This window comes from Rutidosis leptorrhynchoides, chromosome 7, assembly GCF_046630445.1.
Source record: "Rutidosis leptorrhynchoides isolate AG116_Rl617_1_P2 chromosome 7, CSIRO_AGI_Rlap_v1, whole genome shotgun sequence".
NCBI lineage: Eukaryota > Viridiplantae > Streptophyta > Magnoliopsida > Asterales > Asteraceae > Rutidosis > Rutidosis leptorrhynchoides.
The window spans coordinates 36,593,287-36,608,143 of NC_092339.1; the positions used below are offsets into that span (position 1 = coordinate 36,593,287).

General features: G+C 32.7%; 1 protein-coding gene and 1 long non-coding RNA gene across 4 annotated transcripts; both read right to left on the minus strand.

Moving 5' to 3' along the window:
* Positions 1–2,769: 2,769 nt before the first annotated feature.
* LOC139858076 (uncharacterized) lies at positions 2,770–6,544 on the minus strand. 2 transcript variants are annotated; one of them, XM_071846928.1, is made up of 6 exons: positions 6,137–6,544; positions 4,764–4,878; positions 4,489–4,660; positions 4,254–4,310; positions 3,612–3,793; positions 2,770–3,519 (listed from the first exon to the last, which is right to left on the minus strand). In XM_071846928.1, exons 1-6 carry the CDS (start codon positions 6,454–6,456, stop codon positions 3,394–3,396), a joined length of 972 nt encoding a protein of 323 aa, XP_071703029.1. In that variant the 5' UTR covers positions 6,457–6,544; the 3' UTR covers positions 2,770–3,393. The 2 variants fall into 2 exon arrangements, with proteins under 2 accessions (XP_071703029.1, XP_071703028.1); XM_071846927.1 differs by having other exon boundaries at positions 2,783–3,519; positions 4,486–4,660; positions 6,137–6,540.
* Positions 6,545–7,576: 1,032 nt separating this feature from the next.
* Positions 7,577–13,721, minus strand: LOC139858079 (uncharacterized). 2 transcript variants are annotated; one of them, XR_011762806.1, is made up of 5 exons: positions 13,016–13,721; positions 12,479–12,653; positions 8,362–8,519; positions 8,051–8,153; positions 7,577–7,965 (listed from the first exon to the last, which is right to left on the minus strand). It is a non-coding gene; the product is annotated as an uncharacterized lncRNA (long non-coding RNA). The 2 variants fall into 2 exon arrangements; XR_011762805.1 differs by having other exon boundaries at positions 7,577–8,153.
* Positions 13,722–14,857: the final 1,136 nt, after the last annotated feature.

The window sequence follows — 14,857 nt, forward strand, 5'->3', positions numbered from 1 at the left end:
AGGAATTTAAATTTGACCCAAACCCATAAAGTTTGAATTGGTTAACCTGGGCCAGAAACATTATCGTTCTTTTGTTTGTGTACAGCATCTTGTTTCATCCATCGGGACTGATTTTGCCCTCATTCTTCATCTTCTACATAGTATTCTCAAATTTCAACAACTTTATTTAGATTAAACTAGATCCGGATCAGCCCGTGCGATGCGGCGGGGCTTTCCCGGTTTAATATTCATATTTAAAGTAATGTTTTGTATTTATAGAACTAAAAACGCGTTAGCGTTTTGTATTTATAGAATTAAAAACCCGTTACGGCGGGTGTGTTAGGATACACTTGATTAGTACTTAGTATACATGATGCCATGAGCGTCTTTAACGCCTGAAAAATCGCGTAATTGAGCTGTTTATTATACGTTTATGTATATATATAAAATGATAGCCCGTAGCGGTTTTAGAAAAATGTCCGTTTTGCGTATAATTAGTTGGGTTGTATTCGTAAATTTATTTCAAGTTGAACGGTGGTGTCGGAAAAATTTAACGTGTGACGAGCGGACAAATATGAGACGTTAAAAATTTGAGTGGGGTTTGTTTGAGTTTTTTAAATAAAATAATAGTTGGACATTTTTTGCCCTGAGAAATTGACAAAGCTAACTTTGTATGAGGACCAGGTTTGTAAGTTGGTTGTTTTTGTCGTTTGGAAAAGATGGAGAGGGTAAAACGACCTAAAACCACAACTGTTTTAGTAATATAACTGTTTTAGTCAAGGTTGCAAAAGACGTGAGACGGGGTCGAGACGGTCGGGTCCTAAAAAGGTCGAGACGTTCGAGACGGGGTCGAGACGGACGTTGACCAAAGTTGACTTTTAAATATATAAGTATATAAATGTATATATGTGTACATATTTTAAAGCCAAAAACTTTAATTAACTAATTTATACTCATACTTACTATCACCGTTAATATAATGCAGAAAATTCAAACTAAAATTCGACAAATTTGACCGATTTTACCGACTTTCTGGCTTTTTCGAATTTTGAGAGACTTTGACCTGATTTTTTTCAACTTTGACTCGAATTTTGACCGTTGACTGTCATATTAGACGGTTTTTTTCGAGACGAGACGGGCTAGTCACCAAACCGTCGCAACGGACGTCGAGACGGCTCGAGACGGGGTGTTTTGCAACAGTGGTTTTAGTAAATATAGGGTTAAAATGATAGTATTCTATTTACTTAATTAATTTAGGTTTTATAAAATTTATGTGAAATATAAAATACAATATTTAATTTGAATGTGGATCTCTTTAATTGATGTGACTATTTGATACTGCTAAATTAATTGAAGTGATTAATCGTAATGTGAATATGAGATACATTCTTAGGTTGAATGACACCGTCTTTTAATCGTAACTAGTCCGGACCGGCCCGCGCATTGCGGCGAGATCTTTCGGGCTATGTATTCGTATTTAACGTAGCGTTGTGTATTTACAGAGGGGTTCACGACCCATGTGTTAAGCGTCGTTTTATATGTCGTGTTAAGCGCTTTTTAAAAAGTATCCGTTTCGAGCGTAGTTAGTTTTGTTTTGTTCAATAAATTTTTCCGAGTGTAACGGTGCTGTCGGAAAAATTTAACTCGCGGCGAGTAGAAAGATACGGGCTGTCGTGTTTAGCGTTTTTTAAAAAGTATCCGTTTCGAACGTGGTTAGTTCCGTTTTGTTCATAAAAATTATTTCGAGTTTGACGTTGTCGTCGAAAAAATTTAACTCATGGCGAGCGGGAAGATACGGGTTGTCGTTGTATTTAGCGTTTTTTAAAAAATTGTCCGTTTCGCGTATAGTTAGTCCCGTTGGGTTGGTAGGATTTTTCGTAATTGAACGGTGGTCTCGAAAAAATTTAACACGCACCGAGCGAGAAGATAGGGCCCGTTATAAATTCGGGTGGAGTTAGTTTCTTTTATTTTAATAAAATTATATATTTACACTTTTAACCCCTGAGAAAGTATAAACTTGAAGGGTCGTTGTGTAAATATAGCCGAAGTTGAGGGAACGTTTGTAATTTGAACACGAAACTACAATCTAAATTAACTAAAACTACAAAGAATCCCACCGCATCTAGTGTGCAAGGGTTAATTAATTACGAAATAATTGTTGACGGATTATTGTCTTTAACAAATTTATGGAATGCTTTACACAGATTGTATATATATTTAATAAATCTAATGAGGATTTTACGCAATTCTTAAAAAAATTACACAATTGCATCGGGGAGAAATTATTGAATAGTTCACAGTAGAAAAATAGCCTTTTCAATTAACGTCTTCAAAAGATGCCTTATTGTATAGGAAAAGTTTGGGATGTTGGTTGTGCAATTTTGTCACTTTTTTAGCTGTGTTTGTGACGTTTTGGGCTGTTTTTAAACAGATCTTAGCAATGGCTCTTAAGTTAGTGGCTTCTACAGTCATTTACGTCAGTTAAAAATCTGGATACCTCTTTCAAATGAACCAAACTGCACTCGAGCTCAACTCAACCACCTAAAGCTAAGCTGAAACTCGATTTTGTATCATGACTTCCACTTTCCTACCAAATCTCTCGGCACATGGATAAAGGGATCAAAGAGATTATGGCAGATCATGAGGCAAGTTTGATTGGAGTTTCGAAATGCATTTGAGGAACTCATTTAAGAAATCTTAAATTGAACTCCATCCAATAACACAATTACTTTCGACTAGGAAAAGCTTGAGCCGAGCTTGAGCTTGAATGACTGGACAACAACTTTACTCTTTGGCACCCTTAGCTTTACACGGAGTCGTGCATATTAGCACTTGCATGTTAATCAGAACTATAAGAAATCAATGACCATTCAAGTAACATCCTTATATGAGCTCAAATCGACTTATTATAGGTCAAGTACAACTCATTCAAGCTAGATTAGAATTTGAACTAGAATAAGTAAAGCTCAACATGGTTGCTACCATGATATCAGCTGTCATGTTCAATTCCTCAACTTTATAAGATCCACCCTCCTTAAGCCGAATGCTTTAAATGTGTACAAACCATGTGAAAGACGGTTCATATAAAAACTCACTCACTAAATAAAGGTTAAAACCATAACAGCAACCTAAACCTTCTTTACTCAAATACGCATTCTATTCATTCTTATAAAAGAAGGATGTGATTTGTAAAAAAAAAATTACGGGCTCAAAGTTAAAATGTAACAGATTTATAAACGAAAGGATGTTTCTGAAAAGTTTGGCCAAAACCAAGAGTCATATAAGCATCTTTAGTGTTCGATATCTTCATTAGACTGTTCAAAAGATACACGCCGTAGCGTTATAACAGGGGCGGTTAGATATCGAAGCAAAATTTCCCAAAAATTTATGCTCTCAAGTCTTAACTAGCAAGACTCACCTTTCTGCCTTAATGAAATGAGTAGCTAAAAGTTTTGCAACGCTAAATCCTACGAATGTTTCGACGTCAAAGAGCTCTTTCAGCTTCTCATCACACAAAATTCTTCTTTTGTCAGATGGATCCTTCAAATCAAACAGATGATGCAACTGTTAACAGTTGCCACTATTGCATAATTTTTACATATGAAGAGGTATGTATGGCGTACATTACATACCTGAAGGTTATTTTGTTTAATGTAGTCCCAGATTCTCTTCACAACATCTGAACGTGCCAACGCGTTTTCGCCCGTTCCAAGAAACTTAACCAAAGCATCTGAAAGTGGAATCAGAGCAAGAATACCCGAAGAACCACCAGCACTTTTCTGCCGTTTCTCCTTTCGTTTTGGCTCATCTGAATCTGTCAAATAGCAATTTCAATCAAGTGATAGAAAAAAGAAAATGAAAACGACTATGCACTTCTATGGTGCTCTAAGGTGATGTTTGCTTTTTTAAGATGTTTTTGTCTGGAGATCTGCGGACCATGTTAGTAGAGATGATGTGTCTAAAGGTCTGTATGCTGAATAGTGCTGAATAGTGATGTTGGTTGTTTTTATGTCGAAAAATAACTTAATCCTGTCTACAGCACTAAGAAGCACATTTCTAAGTCTACAGGTTTGCAGACTAATTAAGACATAATTTTATCTTATGTCTTCAGAAAAACAAACAGTATGCGGTAAAAACGTATGCGAAAGATCAACAAACTGAAAAAAAAAAAAAAAAAAAAAAAATCCTAAATTTTATACACACATATCTTTTTAATAAAATACTTGAAATACTTGTAAGTTGTAAACTATACTCATAAATCATTAATATTTTACCTTCTTCCCGTTCCTTCTTTGGTTTCTTTTCCTTTGGTACTGCACTAGCTGGTGAAGCTGCAGATATAAAAAAAATGTTTAATAAGACCCCAAAGAAGATGAACATCAAGGTAAAATGATAAACAGAACACGAAAAAAATAAGAAAAAATATGGTATTCAATATGAAGTGCAAAAAACCGATGGCTTGTACAATAAGAATGTGACCACATAGAGAAATAGCGAATGAAGTACCACCATCGGAATTCAAAGGCCATATATGCTTTGTAAGGGCCTTATTCATTTGAAACATGTCAATAGTATCCACACCAAAAAGTTCACGAAATGGTCCATCACAACGTATGTTCCTTTTATTAGCTGGATCTTGCAGATTGTGTTCTCTTATGTAGCTCCAAAGTTGTTTAACAACCTATAATTAACGTGATACGTATAAATTTACACTGATTACAAAAGCCCCCATAAAAATAAAATAAACAAATGAACATGTATGCAAAATACTATTGCTATACTACCTCTGTTCTGGCTAATTCAGCTACCCCTGTTAACTGCTGAAGTTGTGGAGAAAGACTACACAATTTGGTAAATCCACCCCCTTTTTTCTTCACCTCTTTGTCCTCCTTTTTAGACCTGATTTAACAAAGAGGTATATATTTACACAAAGTAACATTTTTTGTTATTAAAGAAAAACTCAAATTAAATTGTACTAAGTTGTAGATTCACCACCCTTTTTTTGGAAACAGATTATGTAAGTCAAGAAAGGCTAAAACACAACAAAATTGATATTCCAGGACAGGTAGAGCAACTGAACAAGGTTATTGATATTTACAAGTAAAAAAAGATCACATTTTTAACGTAAATCATAGGCTTTTGGCCACTATCTACATGGTTCTTCATTATTCCTTGCAAAAGATATGCATATACCTTCGAGGAATGTTAATAGTTAACCTATAATAACATGCATTCACCTTCTAGCATTTCTTGGACTTCAAGGTTTATTCAAACAAACATATTTATATTTAATATTTAAATAATACATTCAAATTGAAGTTATAGATACACCACACTTTGTAATGGAAGAACCAAATCAGGAAAGGTGAAAAGTATAACAAAGTTGCATTTGCAAGACAAGTAAAATAACCAAATAAGGTTACTGAACCTCCATGGTTAAATAAGATTAATATTTTTGTTTTTATTTGAGAACCATCCAACTTTTAAGAGCAAAAGGTATCGACAAGCAGTTTCAGCGACACTTCCCGAATGACAACGAAAACTGACCATCAACGACACCCCTTCAGTGTCAGTTTCGGTGTCTCCATTCCAAAGTTATGTGCTCGACGCTGGTCACTTTGTTGAGAGTGGGTTCCAAATTCGAAAATTTATCCGTTGGACATGGGTTTTACATTTCTTTTAATCAAATAATAATACAAAATTAATTTTCTCTCAACAAGACACTGAAAGTGGCACTAAACCACTCCACTTTCTCACCAATGTCAGTTTTTCAGTGTCAGTCAAGTCAGAGCCCGGTCATCAAAACTGACCATCGCAACACCCAATGCTCTAAGGATTCCACATCTTCTACATTTGTTTTTCATTAGTAACAAAGTTTTTTTTTTTTTTTAATTTCAAAGCAAACTGCATTCTAACACTTTTTAAGTGCCTAACCTAAGTACCACTCTTCTTGTTATATCACCATCATCACTCTATTAATAGTAGCAAGTGTAATTATGTTTCATTCATTTTTAGTAATCCTAAAATCTATATCAATTTAGGGTAACAGATTACACCATCATTCTAACTTCACTTCCTCCAATTTCAACCAAAAAAAACAATTAACTCAATAAAATATTAAAAATCGATAATAATTAAATCAAATTGAAACCCTAACCCTTTTTTTCTGCTCCCGCCACTTTTGCTATTACTATCTTCAATTTCATCATCAGTTTCTGCTTCTTCAAGTTCTGCTTCAATTTCTTCTTCAAGTTCTGCTTCAATTTCTTCTTCAAGTTCCTGTTTTTGTACCTCTTCTTGTTGTTTATTTTCGAGATACAGATCGACCTGTTCGCGAATAAATGCTTTTTTATCGGTTAAATCGATTTCAAAATCTTGTTCTAGCTGCCGGCGAACGGTGGCGGTGGTGGTAGTGGTGAGATCAGCCGTGTCTAAGTACTCATGCAACCGGCTGATTAGGTCTGAATCCGATACCATTGTTCGCCGGCGTCGGCGACGGAGAGAATTGGTAGTGTAGACGGTGACGGTGGTTGTAACGTTGGTCTGAAAATGAAAAATAGGGTACAAGTGGTTGTAAAATGTAAACTACCACGAACCAAGTAAATACTTACAATTTACTACCCTGTACTCTAAGTTATGTGTATTTTAATCTCAAAATATAAACGCACTAGATTTTAAGAGCCCGTGCGTTGCACGGCAGCTATAAAAAATAGTTTTCGTAATTGTTACTATTTGTATAGCATTGTTTGTTGTTGATAGCATTTTAATGACGAAACACTTTAGTAGTATATGTATTAAAACTAAAGAATTTATAAAAATGCATTTTGAACAAATAAACCACGCGTGAAGTCACTTATTATTTTTATATTTCCATAAATTTCAACCAAGTAACATATATATGTTAGGTTTCACCTAAGGTTATGAGCTCGTGCGTTGCACGGCAACTCTATAAAATAGTATTTGAAAACGTTAGTATTAATATCGATTAGCTCTTTGATACAATTACAATGACAAAAACCGTCATTATTGATAATATTTGTATTGAAAGTAAATGTTTTGAAAATATTAGTATTGTAAACGCTAATAATAATGAATACAATTACAATGCAAAGTTCATAGCTTTGGGTACTTTTTATTATAGCATGAAACAAAAGAGGTTAAAAACTTGTTTATATATATATATATATATATATATATATATATATATATATATATATATATATATATATATATATATATATATATATATATATATACTTGATTTAACACTTTAAGGCAATATCATAACATTACAACTTGGTTTAGCACTTTAATATCTTATATAATCTGCAATACATTAAACAATTATACAGAATTCAAATGCTCCATTGCAGGCGTCGAGACAGCTGAAAAAGTCCGAGTTTCGATCAGGAGTTCTACGATCTCGGGATTAGCAACCATTCATCGACAGTGAACAAAAAATATTGTATCTCTGGTACATAAATATACACAAACTTAGCATATAATATAGCTTATATATCAGTTTATAATTTGATTTTCCTTGTTACAAATGATAACAATATAGAAACTTACTTGGTTGTTTGTGTAGACTGTATGTCTTGTTGCACCTCAAAAATGTTACTTTGTTGAATCTGCTTCAATGAAATGAGCTATACAATGGCCTATAGTTGTGGTTGCCATCTAATAGCCCTTACTGAGAGAATAAACAAAGAAAATGATAATAATGAACTAATATGATAATAATGGATGAGTAGGTATTCATCTAATCTTCCATTAATGTATTCTTATAACCGAAAACGCTAAAAATAAAATAAACAAAAATTACCTTAAGCACAAACAAATGGCTCAAATATGAAATGATACTTGCAATACGATATAATGAATCATTCATATCAACTGTAGACTCATGATAGCAATTTTTCATTCATATCCACTGTCGCTTTATTTTTTCAAACAATAGAAAGAAAAAAAAACCCTGCATGTTTCCTTAGCCAGCAAGCGACAGGATGAAGAACACGGTTAATACGATATAATGAAAAAAAACAAATCAAAGTGAATGAAAAACTCTTACTCAGTCGATTTTATTGAAATAGGACTTCAAGGTAAAGATCGGCATGTTGGTTGCCATCTCGATCTGATCCAAATAATGTTCAACTTAATACTTCATTTGTATCCTATACTTCATATAAAGAAAATGAATAAATCAAGGGACATATGGTATTGACTATAACTAAAAATATTTGATGAGTTGCAATAACAATAACAAAGACAACAACAACAAATACCTTATTTTATATCGAATTTCATAGCCATCTTATCATTTGTATTACACAAAAATAGAAAAAAGTATAATCATCATATTATGTATATGATGACACATACCTTTACATATATACTTATTCCATCAAGTTCAGAGCAAGAGAGTTGAATCAATACTTCAGACCAACTTGACCAACAACTTGCGATAAGGGAAGCTCATTGTGTATCAAAATTCTTTGGATACTCTAGTTGTTGATTTAGAACCCAACAGCTCCAATAACCTGCAAGTATGGTAACTGTGAATAACATTGATAGTATCTACCTCACTGACTCTCTAGGTCAAACAAATTTTAAAATTCCAACGAAAGATTGATTTGTTATTCTTACTTTTAAGTTTAAATACATTGGAATTCATGACAAATGCCAAAAATAGATACTCTTTGATGTCAAGTACCACCCATAATCCCATATAGTTATCAACGTAGATATTAAGGTAGCTATGTTTGACTTTGAAGTTTAGTATAGTTTGAAAGGGTAGTCATATATAAACATAAAGAAGGAAAAGAAAACCTGCATCGAGTTGAAAATATTCTAAGTTTCTAACTACATATTATGTGTGTGTGTCTATCCCATTTCTATCACATACTGAGTACTTCTAACAACTTAAACAATAAACAACAATGGCGTAAGTTTTTTGTTCATAACCTAACTACATTTGATATGTCAATGATCCAACACCAGACTTGGTAATACAATTACCAAGTCGTAGTTTTAATCAAGTAGCATCTTAACTCCTTAAAGTGTTCATGTACTTACAAATGGCATCATCGTACAACAGAACTCGTGGTTTGTAAGCACGGAGCAATATTTTAAAGCCATCCACCAAAACCATCAGATAGAAATAATGATGTATGTGAACTCAACTATTGATATGATCATATATCTAGCTCTCTAATCCTCCAATTTAATAACTCCTATTTCTCAATTCTTAATTAACAATATTATGCATACCCATCATCAAGAAAATAGTATAAAACTGAACCTACTTCCTACTGGAATCAAATGCAAATCTTGATTTATCATCATCTTTTTTTAAGTTTATTGATTGACGGCAAACCTCTTCAAAGTGAGCATTAGTACTGAAGGTTGTTCATGTATCTGTAATGACCCAAAATTTTCCGACCAAATTATACTTATGAGATTAATATTTACATAAATTAAACCATACCAACATGATAAGCAATTCAAATTGTTGAGACTTGTGTTTTTGAAAAGAGTTTTACACAACGTTTGACCGTCCAATATGACCGATGATATCACGAACTATATAACATATGATAATTATACGTTTGTGTATATATATGTATTTATATATATTTAACATGATCTAAGGATGGTTTAACATCTCATTGTGTACTAATGACAATGAGTTATAAGTATATTTTGAAACTAGTAACTTAAGTTTTCAAAACGATAATTATACGTAACATTCTTTGATATATATACTTATAATCTATAATGCTTATACATGTATCGTATAGATATGTATTTTATCACTTTTAAAGGATTTATATACATAAAACAATATAAGTATATTTACAAAAGATAGCTATATTTGAATCCTCGTTCCGTTTTCTCAAGATTTTTATACGTATATCTAGGGTATATGTACCCGTATCATACCCAGCTTATATACGTATTTACTATTGGTATATACACATCACAATCACTTTATTAGCAGCCATGAGTCAGCCAATTTTGGATCTTAGCATGCATGATTAATCAATTTGGCATATTACAAGACTTTTGCACAATATTACAAATTTATACATCTTTTCACCACCATTTATACTCCATTCCATTTTCATTTTTACTACACATTTTCTCTAACCAAAAACACACTCTTAGGAACCTTAAGTGTTCTTCACAATCTCAGCAAATAACCATGAAGATCTAGCTTCAAAAATAACCCTTAATCATCATAAGAAAATCCATTCAAGAACACTTCAAAAATCCTTCCAAGTAAACATGTTTACTTCCAACCTTTCAATCCAACTCCACCACTCTTTTGATTCTAGGATTTTTCTCATATCTTACAGTAACTTTATCCAAGTAACTTGAGGTAGTAACCTTATTCATAATCTTATTCAATTCATATTCATATAGCTATCTTATTTTGTGGTATAAAATTTTAACAACAAGAACATAGTTTGAATGATTTCAAACTTGTTCGCAAACTAAATAGATCCTTCTAACTTGACTTTTAAAACACTTCAAGACCTGTAATATATCATAATGATATGCTAACTTAACAAGATATAACTTGGTTTTACAAAGAACACCTTAAAAACTGAATCTACGTCGTCGGAGTGCAACCGGGGGCTGTTTTGGGTTGGATAATTAAAAACCATCTTAAGCTTTGAATTGGAAGTTCATATTCTGGAAAAATGATATTTCTTATGAATATGTTAACACATAAAAATTTCATGGTTTAACTCAAAGTGTAAGTATTTTTAGAAAAATGATCATTAAATGTTGTTTTTATGATGGAAAATGATGACTTTCATAAGTTTCACCAAAGTTTGACCTATAACCTTTGATTTCGAATACAACCTAAGGTATTTTCAGTTCATATTCTTAAAATTTGACTCGATCCAAGGAAGTGGCAAGTTGAACCAACAAAAACGGAGTTGTAATGAAGAAACTACGACTAAAACAAGATCGGGTATGCGAAGCTAGTTTAGCTACGAAAATATTTGGAGAAAAATTAAATTAATCATATATTTCTAATTAATATGATATTTCATATATATTTACTTATGATTTGATTTTATATATTTCAGGACCACCCGTAAACAACACGAGAAGATTAATCATAAGACCTCATGATTGTACGCAACACGTCATTTGACAACACGGTACTTTATGTACGCAACACGTCATTTGACAACATGGTACCATGGGTCAAGATTAATTCTGATCAATACGAATACGATGGGGTCTTTATTTATTTTATTGAGCAACTAATTGTGGACCACTAACATCGAACTGCTAACTACGGACTAAGAAAATATTAAAAGTATTAAAAGTATATATATATATATGTAACGATTACTTAAAAAGAAAATATGTTGATATATTATTTATATGGTTAGGTTCGTGATATCTATCGGAGACCAAGTCGAATTAAATACATTCAAGGCAAAAGTGAGTTTCATTTGCTCCCTTTTTAATTGCTTTTGCAATATATATTTTTGGGCTGAGAATACGTGCGCTGCTTTTATAAATGTTTACAAAATAGACACAAGTACTTAAAAATATATTCTACGTTGAGTTGTACCACTGGCATATTTCCCTGTAGCTTGGTAACTACTATTTACATGGGTATTGTAAACGCGAATCCTGTTGATAGATCTATCGGGCCTGACAACCCCAACCGGACTGGACGACCAGTATTCAACGGTTGCACAGTACTTCGTTTTGGTGACTACACTTGGTACGGTGTAGTGAGATTTCATAATAAAGGGAATATACGACGTTGATTAAATGTTAAGTATGGTTACCAAGTGCTCAACCACTTAGAGTGCTTTACATACACTTGCGAGTGTATTATGTTTATGATTATAAAATCTTGTGGTCTATTAACATATTGAAATGATTGTTATGATAAACCTATGAACTCACCAACCTTTTGGTTGACACTTTAAAGCATGTTTATTCTCAGGTACGAATTAAGTCTTCCGCTGTGCATTTGCTCAATATAAGGACATTACTTGGAGCTGATCATCGCAATGGGACCAAATGTTGATGACTTCGTCCAGGTGGATTAGGACGGGTCCTTTCAGTATCCATATACACAATAAAATTCACATATTATAGATAACAATGCCCAAATACATCCAAACTACATATGTCAAAAACACTACCTAATCCACCTTATCATATCAAAATAAAATCCTAAGTTTTTTGTAGAAGAAGCTAAATCACGAAAGGTGAAACTTCTAGCCACATTAGCTCTCCGAGCACACAATGCATTACATTTTTCTTTGACAGTCTACATTTTTCGATCTACATAAGTTGCAACAAAACATACATCAAAACACATTAAACTTCCAAAAAGAATGAAAACATGATAATATGTTTCAGTGAAATTCACACACAGAAAATAGAGAACTTGACAATCCATATCAGTAGACTAAATACGGTCGACTTGCTTCATTCTAACATAAAGAAAACATACCTAGGTGCACCACAATTGGAAGTCAAAGAACTCAAAGAGGACCTAGTTAAGATGGAAGATTTCCTCATTTGTCTTGATCTGTGGATAGAGATGGAGCAGAACTCATGGATGAGAGTATCTCAATAGACTCATCTGCAGCTTGGCGCAATCTTTCTTTTCTCGATTCAATGAAAATCTACAGAATAATCAAGATTATAAGGCTTCGTATAGCTCTTTTGGAATTCAAATAAGAATGAACCATTATCCGAATCAAGAAAACTAATCATCATTTAATCATTAATTTATATCAAAATTCACGAATTTTAGAACATATTTAATTTATATATACACTCTCAATCATTTAAGGATTTCATTAAAAAAAGCTACAATCATCATTATATTATATTATATCATTATATTATAGTAAAATAAAATACATAAACAAACATCGATTGAACCCCATGATTGTGCACAACTAAAAAATAATGATTTTTAAATGGAGGTTATCAAAACACATATAAAAAATAATGATCTTTAAATGATGATTACATTACTTACAGCCATCAAATTTGACGATTTGTTTTGAAGCCTTAATCCATTAATCGTAAAAATACTCCAGCGAAACACAAAGCAATTATGAACCTAACCTCTTGCTGTTGTTGGAGATGTTATATAAACGTCACGATTTGTTTTGAAGCCCTAATCCATTGATCGAAATCCCATTCCAGCAGAAGATCTAATATGCAATTTTACTCAGGTGAAATGGAATGGCATGGCGTAGATGTAATTAGAGTTTGTAGCAGATGAATTAGTGATGCGGTGTATGAGAGGATTAAGGATGCAGTGTACGGAATGGCATGGCGTGGATGTAATTAGGGTTTCTTACACAAATCGTTCGTGGATGGATGGATTTGATGAGAAGCTTCAAAGGTAGCCAAAAATCGCAATAAAGAAACCCTAATTTTTGTTTAATCAAAACTAAAAGGAGAAAAGATGATAATTGCGATTTTTGATTTGTAGATAACGATTGATTTTTATACGTCGGAAAAAGCAAAATTTGTACCGATCGGTGTCTAATTTTGTAATGATTTAATGATTTGTAATGGTGGTTGCTAGAATCGACGGTTTGTTGTTCCGGCGGCCGGATTATTTTTTGAAGATGTGATAAGTGGAAGATAGAGATTTAGGAGATTAAAATAGAAGAGAAAGGAGTTGAATTTTAGAAAACGTTTTTTACAGGGACAGGTGTCAATGTTTTTTCTGAATGAAGAATTGGTTAGTGTGCAAATAAAAGGTACACGTGGACTTGAGGATATGGAGTGTGTGTCAGACTTACACGTCGGATTTGTTTTTTACGCTTTGTAAATTGTAGAGATGTATATTTGTTGGATTAATTTATAGGACTAATCGCTGCACAGCCTTTTTTCATACATTAACAAATTCAATTTTTTTTTTAGTACTTTTGGCTTTTATTATTTTTTGAACGGCTAATATTTTATTAAAATAGCTATAAGCTAGAAAAAATTTACAAAAATACAAAAATTACAGAGGCAAAGGAAACATCATCCAATTACATCTCTTCTTTTTATATCCAACATCCAACCAGTTAAAAGTCGTTGTCACTATGGAGTAAAAAACGTAACACTTTTGAAAAGAGCGATCTTTGAAGATTATACTGTTTCGGAGTCTCCAAATAATACTACTGCCTTTTTAAATTGAGAAAAGAGAGTGTGATTCGGCAATTAATTGAAAATGGTAAAAACGTTCCAAAAGTTTTTTTCTCTGGTGATGTACTCAAATAGAAGTTGGTTTATGGATCAACTCCGTACAAAAAATTATAACATTTATTACTCCTATGATATAAACTTAGGTTTTGGTGTAGTCACAAATAGAGGAAGATCAACACGCCCTAGGACTACTCAAAACATATGAGCGAAAAACTAGAAAGATATAGCATCATTTCAGCGTCATGTCAATAGTTACTCAATCTTTTAGAACAAAGATTTAACTATAACTCAGTTTTACTTAGTGCAATCAAATGACTGAAATTGAAACTTTGATGAACTCCACATTAACTAAGAATACTTTATGCACACAAAACAAAATCAGTAGTAAGAGGCGGTAACAAAATAATATGGACCTCACTATTATATCGGATTTCTTCGTGTTTCTATGACTTCTTCATTCTAAAGACAAGCGGCAGAAGATTTCGTACCAACCATCGACGCAATAGATGGAATGAAGAAGGGCCAACGATGTCATTGATGAAAGAATTAAAGAAATTAAAAATAATTAAAAGCTACTTAAACGTAATACGGAGAAACTTGTTGATCACGCTTTATATGTTAAAATGAAAATACAAAAAGACTCACTTGTGACGTGCAGTAAATTTTTTTTCTT